Source organism: Desmodus rotundus, chromosome 12 (genome assembly GCF_022682495.2).
Source record: "Desmodus rotundus isolate HL8 chromosome 12, HLdesRot8A.1, whole genome shotgun sequence".
NCBI lineage: Eukaryota > Metazoa > Chordata > Mammalia > Chiroptera > Phyllostomidae > Desmodus > Desmodus rotundus.
Window position 1 is genome coordinate 3,813,368 of NC_071398.1, and position 16,741 is coordinate 3,830,108.

At 56.8% G+C, this 16,741-nt stretch overlaps 1 protein-coding gene across 1 annotated transcript in view; it reads left to right on the forward strand.

Moving 5' to 3' along the window:
- Positions 1-1,175: 1,175 nt before the first annotated feature.
- The window catches only part of NKD1 (NKD inhibitor of WNT signaling pathway 1), a 62,614-nt gene continuing 47,048 nt past the window's right edge, over positions 1,176-16,741 (forward strand). The window contains exons 1-3 of the mRNA XM_053915930.1: positions 1,176-1,362; positions 1,500-1,532; positions 2,207-2,340. Of these exons, the coding sequence (XP_053771905.1) occupies positions 1,338-1,362; positions 1,500-1,532; positions 2,207-2,340 (192 nt within the window). The 5' untranslated portion in view covers positions 1,176-1,337. The remainder of the gene's footprint in view (positions 1,363-1,499; positions 1,533-2,206; positions 2,341-16,741) is intronic.

The window sequence follows — 16,741 nt, forward strand, 5'->3', positions numbered from 1 at the left end:
TCATTATATGTTGAATATTTTTGATATAGCAGATTAAAGAAAATATATTATTAAAATTAATTTCCTCTGATTCTTTCAACTTTTTTCCCCCCCTGTGGCTATCCAGAAAATTTAGAATTACGTTTGTGGCTCCCGAAGGGAAGCTGCGAGCCTCCATTTTACAGATGCTAAAACTGAGGCTCCCTCGCAGATTTCGGTCCAAGGGGCAAAGCTGGTCTCACTGCAGGCCCAGGGTTTTCTTGTCCCACGCCCAGGCTGCCCGGTACCAGGACGAGCTTAACAACAGCCCCACGTGTCCCCAGCGGAGCAGGCATCCTCTCTGAGAACCTCTAAGGTGGGGTGGAACCCCTTGATGTCGCCCTCCCCTCTCCGGAGACCTCCCCAGACAAAACAAACAAGCCCTTGGGTCTGGCAAAGTGCAGCAGGGAGCGGAAACCAAGGAAGATCAAAGACCCGGCGGTTACCCCCTTCCGGGCCGCGCAGCTGGCAGTGCGCCGCGACCCCAGGCGGGCACCCACAGGCCTCCTGGCGAGGGGATCCCAGCGATTGGCTAGCAACTCCTGGTTTTCGGACACTTGTCGCCGCCAGGAATGGGCTGGGTCCACAACTGGCTGGAGGCGCGGTGGGGGCTTTTCCTGGACTCTCAAATCAAAACCTAGAGGGCGAGGCAGGGAACACTCTCTGCGAAGGCAGGTCGTAGGGAGACTGGGAAGGGGCGACGCAGCAGGCGCTAGCGCCAGAGCAGCGGCCCTCTCCAGATCTCGGTTTCATCACCTGTAAACTGGAGCCCCTGAGTCCCGCCCAGAGCGCTTGAAGGAAAAGTAGAGGGGACAGAAGGCACATAGCGACAGGAGCGGTTGCCCTAGAGACGGCAGGACCCAAGAGGGTGTTTGTCCCAATATGCCTGCTGGCCAGAGCCCCCAAACCCAGTCTCCAGCTCAAGGTCTCCAGCTCCTGGCACCTGGCTGGGGGACGTAAACTGCAGCCTGGAGAGGGCGCTGTGTTAGACCTGCAGCACCTCGCTTCGCCCCGCCCCCAGCCCGCTGACCACGCCCCCTCCCGCCCCCTCGGCAGCCCGCCTCGCCTTTGATGCGCCGCGCCCGGCCAATGGGTGCGCAGGGAGGCGCGGGCCGTGGCGGCGGGCTGGGGGCTCGGCACGCCCGGGCGTCAGTCGGTCAGCGGCGACGGCGGCAGGAGCTAGTCCCGGCGCCGCCTCGGGCTCCGCTCGGCTCGGGGGCTGCTCGCGGAGAAGGAGAGCCAGGCGAGGGGCGGCGAGCCGCTGGGCCCGCGGGCCGGGCGCATGGCTTAGGGACGTCCCCGCCCGCCGCGCCCCCAGAATGGGGAAACTTCACTCCAAGCCGGGTCAGTGTCCCCGCCCGCGCGCCGGTCCCCGGGCCCCTGGGCTCCCGGGCCCCAGCCGCCCTCGCCCCGGCGATTGCTAACTCTCTGTCTCTCCTTTCTTTCCGGCTCCCGCCGCCGCCGCGCGCGATGTGCTGCAGCCGCCGTGTGCAAGCGCAGGGAGAGCCCGGAAGGTAGGGGCGCGCGGGGCATAGACCCGGGGAATGGATGGAATGGCCTAGCCCGCGGGATCTCATTACCAGGGCCACCCCCACCCCCAGCTCTGGCCGACCACGAGCCCCACAAACCCGCTCCTGGGGCAGCCTTCCTGACCCCTCTCTGTCCCACCTACCCGCTGCCCGCTGTCCTGTGCCCCCTGCTCTGAGCCCCAACCCCTCGTCTCGCGGTCCCCGCCTTTCGCGCTCACTGCGCCCCCTGTTCGGACTCCCAAGCTCCTTTCCCCAAGATTTTGTCCCCTCTCTTTCTGGCCCTCAGGCCCTTCTTCCGCGATCTTGGCTCCTGCGCCCACTGCGCCCCTTTTCCTGACCCTCAGCTCCCCACGTCCCCTCACCCTGTGTTCAATGCACCCGTCTCCAGACCCTCACCTCGTTTCCTCAGCAGTCCTGGCCTCTGGGGCTAGCTCTTCTGATCCCCGGACTCTCCCTCCATGGGTACTGCTCTTCCTGCTCTTGGGGCTGCGTGGAACCCCTTCTCCCGACTGCCTGCGGCCGCCTCTGGGATCGTGCCCTGGCCCTCTACCCCTCCCGGCCCCCGTGGCCTCCGCCGGCCGCGCCCGCTCTCTCCCTACTCTCTCGGGTAACTTTCACCCGGGGGCCGGACTCAGGGACTCCTGTCGTCCCCGCCCCAGGTGACAGCTTCGCTGTGAGTGCCGCCTGGGCCCGGAAAGGCATTGAGGAGTGGATCGGCAGGCAGCGCTGCCCCGGTGGCAGCTCCGGACCCCGACAGCTGCGGGCGGCGGGCACCGTCGGCAGAGGAGCCCGGGTATGATTCCCTCATGACCCGTTTTCACCCTCAGAGATGAGTCTCCATACCCACCCACCCCAACTTTTATCACCCTCTTGGCACAGCTTCTAAGTCCAAAAATCTCTTCTCAGCTGCCCCTGCCCCACCAACATACCCGTGTACCCCCTTGCCTTGAGGACCCTTAGAGGTGACATGGGTGGCAGTCTCCTGTCTGCTTGGGGGCAGAGGGCTTCCTGGAGGGTAGGTCCTAGGTGAGGAGGTGATTCAGGTTGAGTCGAGGAGGAAGCTTATCTGTGCTGGGGGACAGGGCATTTGGGGGCCTGCTCTGACTCCCTTGTTTTTGTGGCCAACATTCAAAGGTGGGCTTAGAGGTGGGGCCAGGGAGAGGGAGCAGGCTTTGATGGGTGTCTGGGTGGAGCACGGGACTGTGCTGGCCTCCGAATATGTCCCGTGTGTCTTTGGCACTTGTCAGTACCATCTGCCCGGGAGCCCCAGTAGAGCAGACTGCCGTCTGGGTGACAGAGCTTGGGGGTACTGAGGACGCCCGGTAACCCCCCCAGCTAGGCCCACGAGGAGAGAGAGCACCTCATCCTGCTGTAGCCTGGGCCCACTCCTGAGGGTCCCGGTGGTTGGAGTTGTTTCTGGAGGAGCAGTAGACAGATGTGGCAGGGGAGTGAGTGAGTCCAGCCCCAGATCCTGGCCTGGGACTGGTGTTCACAGATGTCCTCTGAGCTCCGGAACTCTGCACGGGCTTTCAGAAGGTCTGCGTGGAACTCAAGCAAGCCAAGGATCAAAGGATGAATCAACTTTTTGATGTGACATTTAATTTTTTTTTTTTTTTAACTTAGAGGTGAACAGACTGCATCTCAGGTCTGGTTAGTTCTTTGGTCTTGTCCGTGGGTTGGGGAGGGGCCAGTGGAGTTTTCAGATGTGTGTGTGGGTTTGAGTGGTGGGGACCTGGGCCGGGTGCAGCTCGGTGGCAGGGGCCCGCGCCGGGCGGTGAGCCTGTGGATAAAGCCGACTCTTGTGCACGTATGAAATAACCTCTGCGTCTGGGAGAAGCTCCCCTCTGCCCCTCACCGCCTCCACTTACTTAGCTGGGGCTTTCTCTCCCACGTGTCTCTTCACCTGTAGGCTGGGGTGGAATTGGAGCTGCTGCCCCCTAGTACAGGTCAGCCTTGGTGGGTGGGGGCACTGGAGTTAGGGTCCTTTGAAAACAGACCTACAGACGTCCCAGTCTTCCCCTAGCATTTCTAGTTTATGATCTACATGTGTTTTTAAAGCGCAATGAAAATGATCCGATTTAGCCATATGAACAAATAAATGCATTTGTGGCTCAAGACTGAGGCCAACTGAGTGGATTTCCATTAATCAAGTTTGGGGTTTTTTCAGCCTGTTTATTTTTACAAAGTATTCCTGCAGAATGACATTTTTTTGCAGTCTTCCCCGCCCCCCCCCCCCCGCCCCCCCGCCCCCAGCCTTTTTTCCTTTCCTAAACTGCCAGGCAGCTTGCTCTGTGCTTTAGGGGAAACTTGAAATACAGCGAGGGCTTACTTCAACTGACTTTTATCTTCAAAGCCGTAACAAATGTTACCCGCATGTTTTTGGTGGGTCTCCTTGGCATCCAGTCCTGGAGGATGGGAGGGAGGAGGAAGGAAGGAGAGAAAAACAAAAGTCTGTCGTTTTTAATTAAATAGTAGTGTTCCCAGCGAAAGGAATGTGAGCCAGTAAAAGTTGCCATGGGGGGAAGTGAGGGAGGGTGGGGAGGGGGCCCCAGCTTAAGTCGGTGGCTTTGGTGCAGTCACGGAATTGTGTTGCCTGGTCTCTTCCCCCAGCGGAGGACGGCATGGGATGGGGCTCGCCCCTCCCTTCCTTGCCCCCTGTCTCGGAGAAACACTGAGGGGTCGTTAATGTTTGTTCAAAGCACTTTTGAAGATGTGAGACAGAGCCATCGGCGTGACATATGTTGGGTGGTGGAGGGTGGGCCCTGCGCTTCAAGATTTTAAGGGGAGGGAACTTCTGCTTCCTTGTAGTTGTGCTTGGTGGCTGGGACCCGGACACCTGGGTTCCCACCAGGCCTGGCCCAGCTGCTGAGTCTGCAGAGGGGGCGAGTACCCCCGGGGAGAGGTCAGGTGAGCCCAACGTTGTTGGGGCCCGCAAGGCCGTTTCAGGTGGTACCTGGAGGGACATTTTTAATCATTCCCTTTTTCTCTGATCAGAAGAAAAAGAACTAGGACGTGAAACCCATGATTTCGCAGATATTGTTGCTTAGGAGGAAGCTCAGTGGAAAGAGAGTCTAAAGTTGACTCCAAGAAAAACAGTGAAGTGCAAGCGGCCCACGCGGTGAACGTGGGAACGGAGCGCCCAACGTTCGGGAAACACCAGGGTCCTGCGCAGGGCCGGGGTGGGCACCCCTCGGGCTGGTTCACTCTCTGTGACTCCCAGCAGCAGGGTGTCCCGTGACATCATCAGGATGTAGGAGGGCGAGGGCTCCAAAGTCTGCCCGCTCCAAAGGCCGATGGAGGTCCCCCCAGCAGCCCCAGGTCTGCCTCTGGGGTGGCCTCTGTCTCAACTGCTTCACTGCCCTTTCACCAAAGTGGCTGCAGACACGTTAGTGGCACATCAATTAGCATTATTATTATTATTATTACATGGACAACTACTATTTATTAAGTGCTTGTGTGTGTCTTAATCCTCCTCGGAACCCTATAAAGTTACCAGCCAGCTGGCGGGGGCTGTTTTTCTCCATTTCTGGAGCACTTTCATAGGACAACGGAGGCCATGCATGGCAAAGCCCTGTGCCACAGTGTCTGCCCGGAGGGGGGTGCATGTACTCTCACTGGAGAGGTGGCAGCCTAGCAGCTGTGAGTGCTTTGGCATGAGGAAGGTTTTGGGGTGCTCAGAAGCAGGAGGGGCCACTTCTTGCCCTCATCCTCCCTGCTGGGTGTGAGTAGCTTAGTAAATGTTCAGGGAGGGTCTGACTCCCACGCAAGGTCCTGGGGTGTCAGAGGGTGACCTCGCTGGTGCTGACCTAAGCCTGTCTCCTGAATACAGACATACATGAGGTCAGGCTCTGCCACAGAGCTCGTCCCCTTGTACAAGCCGTTTTCCCTTTGTGTACCTCAATGAGCTCATCTGTAAAATGGGCACAAGAATACTCTCATTCCCGGCAGGGTTGTAGCAGATGACTCTTCAAAACTGGGCAGGGTGGGGGCGGGGCTTGCTGAGACACCGGTGCAGGGGGAGCTAGGGGCCCAGACTATGAAAGCACCTTGTACACCCTAGACTCACCCGGAGGGACTCAGGCCAAGGCTAAGGCTTCTCTTCTCTCCGTGGGCTCAGATGAGCACCAAGGGAACATGAGCTTGGGGGAGGAAACTAATGAGGAAGTCATGGTGTATGAGTACTAGGAAAGCAGAGCAGGAAAGGGAACAGTTCATATGCCTGACCACAGTGTCCTCCACAGGGAGAAATTAAAACAAGCATCATAATCTCGAAAGGATGAAGGGGGATAGTCTTGGAAGCGTGAGGCAGCGACAGGCAGTTACAAAAGCAAACCAGGCGGAAACTTTGGGTCTGGAAAGCCCTGTGGGTGAGATCAGAAAGCTTATGGGCATAGAGACAGCGATGGGACAGTACTTGGAGAAGCGAGCCTGTGTGCACGCTCATAAGGCGTGGACGTGTGTGTGCAAATGCATTTAGGACAGCTCCCCCCACTCCCCCAACACCCTTTGGCTCTTTTGTTCTTTTTTCTCAGATGCCCGAAGAGAGCCTTTGGAGCAGAGGTGGCCGCCAGGCAGTTTGGAAATTTGATGAGGGGAACCTAGTGCATTTTGGTGTTGGGGGAGGATGGGGTGGGCGTGGGCCCGGTTGGAGCCCACGGGTCCCTATGGGGCTGGGCGCTGAGATTGGAGGCTGGCCCAGCTGCTGCCCGAGCGCCGGATTCCCGGGGAATTACCCTTGACTGATACCAGTTGGCACAATTAAAAAGCCTCATGTCTTTACCATATGGAAAGTGTTAGGCCTCCTTACGTGGTTTCAAAGCTATGTGCCGGGAGGTGGACTTGACATTTGAGGTAGAGCATAAATTAAATATTTGGTGTTTTGGAATTAAAAGATGATTTGCTTTGAGGCTGGCGGAGGCCTTTGGGCCTCCACTCGCTGGCATTGTCGAGTTCTCCAGGGAGGGTCTTCTCTGCCTGCGGCACCAGACCAGCTTCCCAGCCCCACCTGGGAGCTTTCTTTACCCCCTTGGAGTGGCCGGGAGGGACGGGGGGCCGCCTGAGCCAGGCACAGTGCCAGGTGGGGCTTCTGGTTTCCAGTAGGCCTTCGTCCCTTAGGCTGCTGTGCAGTGGGCAGGGGCACGGTCTCTCTGATGCCATCTGTGGTAGAGGCTGCGGGCCGTGTCTTGTCCTCCTTTTGAAACTTTTCTCTTTTTTTGGAGAAGGAGGCCGGTTCCCTGACTCAGGCTCTGTGCCTATTTTAGCCCCCTGATTCAGGAACGGTCCCCTGCATTCACATTTTGCACAAATGGGAGTAAGCCCAGGGCCAAGTGGAACCCCATGACCACCACTGCCTGTCCCCCCAGCTCCTAGAACCCGCAGGACGTGCCACCTCCTCTCCCAATGGGGACATCAGAAGTGAGGAGAGAAGGGGGTAATGGATGGGCAGAGAGTATTCCAAGCTCAGGGACCACACTGTTCCCTGGAGGGCTTAAAACAGCAAGGCTGACAAGCCAGGCAACTGTTCCCTTCCTGGGTGATGCACCTTCCCTGCAGCAGCCCTGGGGCAGGTAGTGGGCACTCCTGAGCTATCTGCTAAAAGAGTGATGGAATGAATGAATGAATGGGGAGTGGATTAGGTCACCAGCCCTGCCTCTTCCTCCCCCATCCTCTTCCCCAGCCTGATGGAACCGGATTCGGGAGCAAGTGGATTAGGCCTTTTCTTTCAGGCACTCAGCTGTTAATGGTTTCCGACCAATAATGGGTGGTCACTCATTATGAGTCCCCTAGCTGTGCCAGGCATTGAAGACACAGTAGCAAATATCAGAGTTGTGGTCGCTGTCCTCCCGTGGCTTCCCGTCTAAAAGAGCAAGCAGGTAAATGGCTACATCGGCCAACAATGACAGTCGTGGGAAGCTGTGGGAGGTGGCATTTAAGCCGAGGCCTGGAAGCCAGTGAGGGAGAAGGGGTGGCAGAGGGTGTGGCCCGTGTGCAGGGAGGTGCCTGGGCTCGTGCTTGTCCATGGAAGTGGGTGATGGTTGGGTTGGGCCATCCAGAAGGGACTGTGGGTCCCAGTGGCCCCACAGCCAGTGGGGATTGCATGTCTCTCCTGGTGCTCAGTCTTTTTGAAAAGCCCCGTGCATTTGGGACACTTGGCACATTGAACTACCTGTCCCTCTGGACAGGTGTGTGGGGTGGAGCTGGTGGGCAGTCGGTGTGTGGCTCCAGCCTTAGAGCTGATTACTGTGGAGTGTCGAGGACTTGGGGGCATTTGTCCAGCTCTTTGAGTGGATTGGTGGCCCCTGCTGCCCTGGGGGGGGGGAGGGTCAGCTGAGGGGCCAGACAGCTGGCTCTGGTGGGATGTGGGGGTCCTGTGGGGTGGGATTGGCTGCCCAGGGGCTAGGGGACAAGAGGCAGTGACAAGCCAAGCCCAGACAGAGCACATCCTGCCCCAGAGCTGCCGTGAGCCTGTGGCTAAGGGATCAGGGTCCCTTGCCTTGGTTTTCCAGATGTGTCCGAGAAAGGGGCACGCAGAGGGGCCCACGTGTCAGTGGGCAATGCAGTGGTCCTTGAGACCGGCGGGCTCTGGTGTCAGGGACTCCCCCGCCCTCCTGGGTCGGGGGTTCTCGCAGCCTCGCTCGCTGGCTGTGGGTTCACAATGTGCTTTGGTTCAGAAACTCTTGGAATTTTTAGGTCGCTTGTTGGATTCCAGAGCAGGCACTTCTGGCTGCCTCCCTGACTTCCCTCTTTTTTCACTCACACATGTTCCTTTTGTGGCTCTTGTCTCTCACAGACATTCTTTCTCTTCCTCTCCCTCTCATTCCCCCCCTCCCCCTCCCCCTCTCCCCGAGGAAGGAAAAAATTCAGACTCTCACAAACAAAATATCTGCCACTCCATGTGAGGGAGAACTGAGGCAGAAGCCCAGAATATCCTGGAAGAAACGCCAGCGAGAGCTGAAGGCCTCAGTTGTTTAATCTGGACGGCAGGCTTTGATGTCGCCGAGCTCCGTTTACCCTGGGAAGCTGCCTGCTTCTTTATGGCTGGCTTCAGACTCTGCGCGAAGAGTGGCCGCCTTCCTTCAGGGGGGAGGAAAAGCCTGATCACTCCCCGAAGGGCAGGCCTGGTGATGCCGCCCCTGCTGCCAAGCCCAGGTCGGGTGGAGAACCTTTTCCAAACAAGCATTTCCAGAGGCATAAGTAATTCTTTGATAACTTCCCGGGAAAGCAGAGGGGGCTGTTTGTCCATGTGGGCGCCGGTCACGGGGCTCTGCGGGGAAGGTCCCTCCACTGAAGTCATCCTTGGCCGCAGAGAGGTGGCACTCAGGAGCTCTTGCCATGGTCTCTGCCCACTGGGGTGTGCACTGGGTATGTGTGTGTTTAGAAGGCTCCATGAATTGGTCTAGGCTTCCCTTTCCTTGCTTGGTGAGCCACGTGGGCTGTGGCCTGTGTATGTGGTCTTGTGGGTGGCTGACGCTTTTCAGAGGACTCCAGGTTGCTGGGTGGGCTTCACCGTGCTGTGGCATTAGGAAGTGGGTCTCTCCCTTCTTTGGGTCTTGGATTTTCCAGCTGAGAAGTAGGATAAAACACTGATCATCGTTTAGCAACTATCTTTTGAATATGCTCTATTCAAGTCATTTATGCATCTCTGCAAAATATACTGAGTGCCTACTTTAGGCCAGGTACACTTTTGCTGTATCCATGGAGCATGGTCCTTGTTCTCATGGAGCTTACACTCTAGTAGGAAGTATTTTTAAAAGCAAATTTCACAGTCCAAGTTGTGATATGTGCCTCAGAGGAGAAGTACTGTGCTTTGAGAACATTTAATGGGGACCAGACCTCATCTGGGTGGCTAGTCATTCCACAAATCTCTGGTTGTGCTTAGGGTGTTATGGAAACTATGAGGAACAGGACATAGTTCCTGCCTGGCAGAACTGTGCATTTAGTGGAACCAAACCTTCCTGTCTCTTGTTGATTTTTCTTATCTTATTGCATTGGTCACAACTGCCTATACTGTTGAATAACCATTAAGAATATGTTTGTTGCTTGTCCAGTTAAGAAAGCTTTCTTCAACTGGTGGCTTGCTAATGTTTCTAAACCCGGGAATGATTACGGAGTTTTCCCAATGGCTGCCGGGGTGGGGTTGGGGCTGCCCATTCTTCAGCGATGTATGATTTGTACGCATGGTCCACTTCGCCGGATTTCCCTTCGCGCTCCTGAACTACATCCTTGTCGTGATAGGTTGCAGTTTTAAAGTGTTTCTGTGCTTGATTGACTAACAGTGCGCTTTGGATCTGCGATGTAAGCCCTGAGGTGAGCGTTGGGGGGAGGGATGGTGGTGAGCAAGGCGCGGGGAGGGGGTATGAAATAGCAGTGTGAGTATTTGCTGGGTGGACCAGCAGTGCATGGTGACGATGGCAGTTCATTTGAGATGCTGACTGAAGTTCAGTTGGCTGAAGAGGGGCCAGGGCCTCTCGGCCACCTTACGGAGCTTGGTCTTTGTCTGCAGGGGAGACAAGGGTCAGGCCAGCAGGGCAGAGGAGAGCCCCATGATCTGGGGGAGCTCTCGTGTGGGGAAGGAAGGAACACGGGGGCGGCTCTTCGTTGAAAAATACTTTGGAGGATAAAGAGGAATTGAGTGACGGTGTTCTCTGGGTTCCGTGAGAAGTTCTGGAATGTCTCCATTGGTCCAGGCACAGGACTTAGTTCTCAGCGGTCATCCAGGGGACCCTTGAGGATGGACCAGAAAATTCAAATGGGACATAAGGCAGAACAGGGTGGTGGTTAGAGAGCAAGGACTCTGGAGTACGATGCCCCGGGTTCAAACCCTGGCCGTACTGTTTTCTAACTGTGAGACCTAGGGCGTGGCATTGGACCTCTTGGCCAGCCTGGAAAAAAGAGAAACAGGTGCAGTGCAGGAGAGTAGAGACAGGGTCTGCTTTGGACTGGGGGGCGGCGATTCAGTTGTTGAGACCCAGAGAATACTAACTAGCCCCGTGATGGAAGGTTTGGTGAAAGCATCTCAGACCAAGGGTCTGGGAAGGGCAAAGGCCGAGCGGCTGGTCCGGTGCTCAGAGACAGTCTCGGCCCACTTCTGGTGTCTGACTTAGGACGGGGCCGCAGTCTTTGAGAGGGTAGGGCAGAAATCCATGGTCCTGCAGAGGGGCGGGTAGTGCCTGGGCGGAGGGTGCCGTTCTGTGCTGCAACCCGTCCCGAGCCCTTGCTCACCCACTGCAGGTCTTCCTCTGGTTTTATTGTTACTTTTTGACTGATGTCTGTTCACTCCAGCTTCTCTCCTTTCCGGCTGGCTGGGAGGTTGGGGAGAGCCCATCTGTCCCGCGAAGTGGTGTCAGCCTGGCGCTGGTTGGCTGGCCCGCCACACGCTGGCCTTGCTGCAGAGCGGGGGCCCTGGTGAGGGTGAGGCAGACAGCATAAAGGGCCCCTGTTAGCGGGATGGGCCTGTCCACCTTCAGGCCGCAGGTGAGGCCTGAGGAAGACCACAGCCTCCGAGGATGTTTTTCTAACTCCTGAGAGCCACACAGGCTGGCCCCTGGCACAGAAGCCATGGCTTATGGTGGCTCAACTGAGGGCCTTGGGGGTGCTGGTTAGGGGCGCCGCTCCGTGCCTGGCTTCCAGAGGGAGCCTCATCACAGTGCTCTTTGACCTTGACTTCGTCGTTTTACCCTTCCTTCCCCCAGTGATCTATGTAGACTCCAAAAGCAAAAGGAGGCTGTAAAGGAAGCTACTACAAACCAGGGACAGAGTTGCCTTTTCAGTGGGCCCTGGGGGCTTCTCTTCCTGTTCCCCTGCCCTGCAAACCCAGGGGGGTACCGCCTTGGTCAGTCCTGGGCTCGGGCCTCCAGTCTCCGTGCTCTGTGGTGCGGCGTTCGGTGCCCCCAGGAGCTGAGCCTGTGTGTGTGGCACTGAGCGTCTGCTGTCTGCCAGGCCGGGGGCCAGGCTCTGTCCCTGCTGGTCAGTTCTCACATCATTACCGGTCTGGGACTGCTTTCACCCCCACTTTCCTGATGGGGAAACTGAGGCTTTAAAGGAGTCTGTTCCTTATCCAAAGTCACCTGACTTGGAAGTGGAATCTTGCTCCAGCCAGATTCAAATGTAGGCCCGTCTGATTTGAGAGCCATCCTAAATCGGAATAGATGATACATTTTTTTTTCTGAAACTATGTTATAACCGCATTGGTGTTTCATAAAAATCAATGTAGTGACCAGCCTTACAAAATGCAATAGAAAAGGATGGAATTGTGCCAGAAGCAAGAGGAAGTGTTGCTTTGTGTAACTTTGTTTCGTTTGTGGACGTGGGTGTCCACGTTCGCAGCTAACTAGCTAGATCCATCTAGCTGGTCTAGCTCCGTGTCCCTACCCGTGTTCCCTCTGTCCCGCACAGACAGAGGCCTGTTATAAAATGTAATTCTTACTGTGGGTCGCCGCCCAAGTGTTGGAAAGCACTGGAGTAGGCGCTGAGCCTGATGATGCCTGGTTTCCAGTCCCAGCTCTGCCGCTCACTAGCTGTGTGACCTTGGGCAAGCTCCCTAACCTCTCATTGCCAGTTTTTTGTTGTCATTGTTAGCTTCAGGGCCTTCTGGTGCGTTGACTTCTTGGTGAGGAATTCTCCCAGGACGGCCGTGGGTGCGTGCGTGCTAGCTTAGATGCCTGGAGAGAGCGAGGAGTCCCCGAGGGTCTTCGCCTCCAGACGCAGAGGAACCAGCCTTCGAGCGGGAGCAGCCACAGTGGCACCCCGGGCAGAGGACCTGGCCGAGTCTTTGTGGGCTGCAGAGCGCAGTGTTGGGAATCCTGAGCCTGGCTGGGGATGGGAGGCAGTGGGGCGAGCAGATGTCCATGGTGACCTCTCCCGGCCTTTGCTTCCTCCTCTCAGAATGTAGTGAAGAAAGGGAGAGCTTTAAGGTTATGTTTGCCATAGGACAAATTACACTAAAATGTTGTGACTTAGTCATTTTATGATTTGCCTGAGGTCGTGCCGTTTACATAGGGCTTGGCTGGGGTGACTTGTGTGTGGCTCCGTGTGGCCTCGTTGCAGTGGCTCAAAAGCTAGGGGCCCAGTGCAGCAGCTCCTCTTGGGTCATGTGTCTGGGGGTTTCCTTCCAGGTGGCCTTGCATGTGACTCGCTTGGGCTTCTGCATCGTGTGGCGGCCTCAGGGTGACCAGACTCCTTACAGACACTGCCGGGACTTCTTAAGGTTAGGACAAGGACTGGCAGTGCCACATTCTCTTGGTTAAAGCCAGTCCTGGGTCCAGCCCAGATGTAGGGAAAGGGGCTACACAGGCAGGGTCACTGGGGGCCATCAAAGTCATCTATGGGGGGGGCGTGGTCCCCTGGAGAGAAGCTGCTGAGAGGCGGGGGAAGAAGAAGGACTGGACGGTGTTGGTGGGATTTCGGTCACAGGTGGGTGGGCTGGGGCTGTCTTGGTGGAGTGACGTCAGAGGTTGGCCTGGAGTGGGGCGGGAGGGTGCTGCGGAACGCTTGCATGGGAAGAAGCACATCCTCGAAGGGGCATCCGTGGCTGCGTTATTTGGAGGAATGAAAACTGCCTAATAGCTCACATGTCCGCCACAGGGGACAGGCGCTTGGGTGGTGGTGTGGCCACCCCATGGCGCTCTCTGCAGCAGGTGAGGAGGCTGCTCGCTGACCACTGACCGGAAGGAGGGCCTCAAACGAATGAGCAGGGCAGCAGCACAGCCCACGAGTGACGTGGTGCAGGCCTACGTGTCTCTGTGTCGGCAGGTGCATGGGGAAGGCTCTGGAAGAATGCCCTGTCACAGGCTGTCCCCCTGGGGCGCAGAGAGGTGGGAGGTCGTGGGGAGAGAGGGGATCTCACTTTTTTCATTACACATTTCTGCATGGTTGACTTCTTTGTTTCATCAGGGAGCATGTACCATGTTTGTATTTTTCAAAAAGCTAACACATTTTACAAGAGAGAGAGAGGAGGCAACAGCGTATGCAGGCAACTCTATGAGAAGCCAGGGGTGCAGAGAGAGGAGGGTGGGGGTTGGGAAGGACTCAGGGTCTGGCCTGAGGACCCCCTACATATGAAGCTCCTCAGTGCTGTTTAAATGCAGGGACCTTGAGTCCCTGTGCCCCAAAGCCCTCGGAATCAGAGCCTCTCTGTCCTGGGTGATAGCCGTGCTCACAGGGACCCTGTAGGGAAGCGGGGGTGGGGTGGGGGGCAGGACAGGGTAGGGCTGGGGCGGGGACAGCCCTCCCCTCCTGTAGAACTGGGTGGATTAAGCGAGTGGCCCTGTCAGGAGCCGGTGGCACAGTCCTCTCAGTCAATGACTCTGTCTCCTTCCGCGCCCATCCCCATGGCTGTGGCCCCTTGAACTTAAACTTGGACCTGGAGCGTTACTGACGGTCATTGACCTCCAGCCGCTCTTCCGTGGTTGCCAGGCCCATCCTTACATACCGGGGAGGAAGGGGACACTGGAAGGACCTCTGGACTGGCGCTCCCCGGCAGCTCTGCTTTCTCTCTGTCAGCGTCATGCTCAGACGGACTCCCCCAGGTCGTGGCAGTACGGCTCCCATCGGTCTGGGCTTCCATCTCCGGCTGGAAGACAGAGTCCAGCCGAAGCCCAGGCTGGGATTCTGTTGTTTTCATGGGCCACACGCCCATTCCAGAACCAATCTCTGTGCCTCTGCCGGCCCTGTGTCACATGACTGGGATTAGCTGCCCCTACCCAAAACCTCAAGGGCAGGGAGGTGAGGGGTGGGGGGCTTCCTAAAAAGAACTAGAGGTGAGGAGAAGGCTGCAAATGCAGGCACGGTGGGCAGAGCGAGCACCTGGGCACAGCCTGGCTCCTGAAGTTGGGCTCGCTGACCGCAGCCCCGGTCGGCGGCTGGTGACTGTGGGTGGGGACAAGGCTGCCCCACAGTTACTGACCATCTTGGGAGAACCACTCCTTGACAGTGGATCTTGGAAGAGCCCGGGGGGCGGGTGCCACCTCTTCCATGCAGCCCACATGGGTTACAGCTTTTCTTTCAAGCTCCTGGCCTTTCTATGAGGATCATGGATGGATGACTCTTAACCCTCAGCAGGCAGGTAACACGGCCTTTGGGGAGCCCACTAAATCTAATGGTGTCCCTCTCCTCAAATACATGCTCTTACGCCTTTAACTCCAATTTCAGGACAGTCACAGCCCCAAGATTAAGAACTCCTGCCTTAGTTTGTATGGCTATGTTTTAAATCTCATTTTCTTACCTCGTTTCCTTCTGTGGGTCTCCTCCCAGTTCCAGGGGCACAGAGCTTTGAACCTGGGCTTCCGATCTGGTCTGTACTGAGCTGTGTCAATGTCGGGCCTTCGTTTCCCCACCTGTGAAATGAGGAAAAGAATGCCCACCCCTGGGGAGTCACTGCAAGGATGGAATGAACTAGTGCACACGGCGATTTACGGCTCAGCCTGCAGGGAGCACTGGATGAATGCCCTCACCACCCCCCAGGGCTGCCCACGTGTCTGCACCATCCCCAGTAAAGCTGCTCTGTTTGTCCGGTCCAGGACAGCGCCTGGACAGTGTGGATGCCGCTTGGTGGGTGAAGAGACACCATCTTTGTTTGCTCAGGAATTGCCATGTGATGTTTTTTCCGCCCACTTCCAGATGGGGAAACGGAGGCTGGGAGGTTTCAGTGACTTCGTGTCTCGGGGTTAGTTTGGGTTAGCCGTGTGTGCTGCCTTTACACCGTGACTGGAGAGCACCCCTCTCTTAGGATCTGTGCCTCAGGTGACAGCTCACCCGGGCAGGAGGGCTGCCTGACGGAGTTCCCCAGACCCCTGAGCCCCAGCCGGGGGCTCCCCCGCCCGCCTGGCGAACCCCAGGTCCAGGGTGGTGGGTATTGTTCTGTAGAAATTCGAACTGGCGCTTTGCTTTGAGAGTATTAAGCCAAAGTCCCTGGGGTTCGCGGCGAATTAATCGCCGTGCGAAGGAGGGACCGTCTGAGTAGACATGACTTCACGAGCTTGTCATAAAGTCTGCCCCTGCCCTGTCTCACTCTCCTAGATTTTTGACTTTCAGAAAAGCAACCACAGATAGAGTTACCAAGTTTTACAGAAATATTTTTACTGGGCAGAAGATTGCTCTATGGCGAAAGCCAGTGATTCCGGGAGACAAGCAAAGGGCCCTTTATTCTCACGTTCTGTGGGTGGGGAATATTATTCTAGGAAGCCCGCTTTCTTGGACGGGCTGTGTGAGAGGCCAGGCCGCGTTGCTGGAGTCGGGAGTGGGTGACATGAGACGGTGTGGGGGTCGGGGGGCTCTCAGCATGCACCTACTTTCTCTTAGCCCTCTCTGGGGAACGGGGCTTGTTCTGCAGGCAGGGGAAGTCTGAGGTTGCAGAGCAGGAGAGGGAGGTGATCAGAGCTGGACTTTGACCTGAGGGTGCAGGGTGGAGAGAGGAAGAAACTGGGGGTGGCCCCCAGTATGTGAGGTCCCCCACTGGAGAGGCAGCAGGCCTGGGGTGAGAGCTGGCTCTGCCATCTACCAGTGTGACTCTGGGTCCTTACCTGTCTGAGCCTCAGTTTTCCACATGTAAATTGGAGATAACAGTTCTTCTGTGGTGTGAGCTTGTCAGTGCTAAATGAGATCATCCACAGCAAGTGCTTACTCCTGGATTCCATTCTTGTTCTTACTCACCGTCCGTTCTGACTGTCGGAGGCAGGCCTTCCCTCGTCCACATTCCAGAGCCAGCTCGTCCTGCCTCTGGAGCCTTCGAGTGCAGGGGGCTATTTCCTGAGTCCCAAGTGAAGACTTCCAGTCTGATAACGCCCCGCCCCTGGGCTTGGAGATCTGGGCCACCCAGGCAAGCGGGAGACCTGTGGGCCTCATTCCTCAAGCTGCCCCTAGTACTTCAGTTCGTGGAAGGGGCTGTTCTCTCCTGGAAGTTAGGGGGAAATATTGGCTTGCTCGAACTCGAGGAGGGTGCGTTTGACCTTTGCAGGTTAAGATTTTGTTCTCTCCTCCCTTGGCGTGGAGGAAGGATGCCTGCCAGAAGTTTTGTTTGTGTCTGGAGCAGCCGTGGGCCTGATGAGGAGCCGGCATCCTTGCCCACTTCTCGCTGCTGACCACGATCCCTTTAGAGTCGGAGAGGGTTGATTTATTCCGTGCTCCTTGCTCCCTTCCTTTTCATTCTGTGGAACGGCAGGGAGGGTTTATCTTGGTCTCAGGGAGATCTATCACTT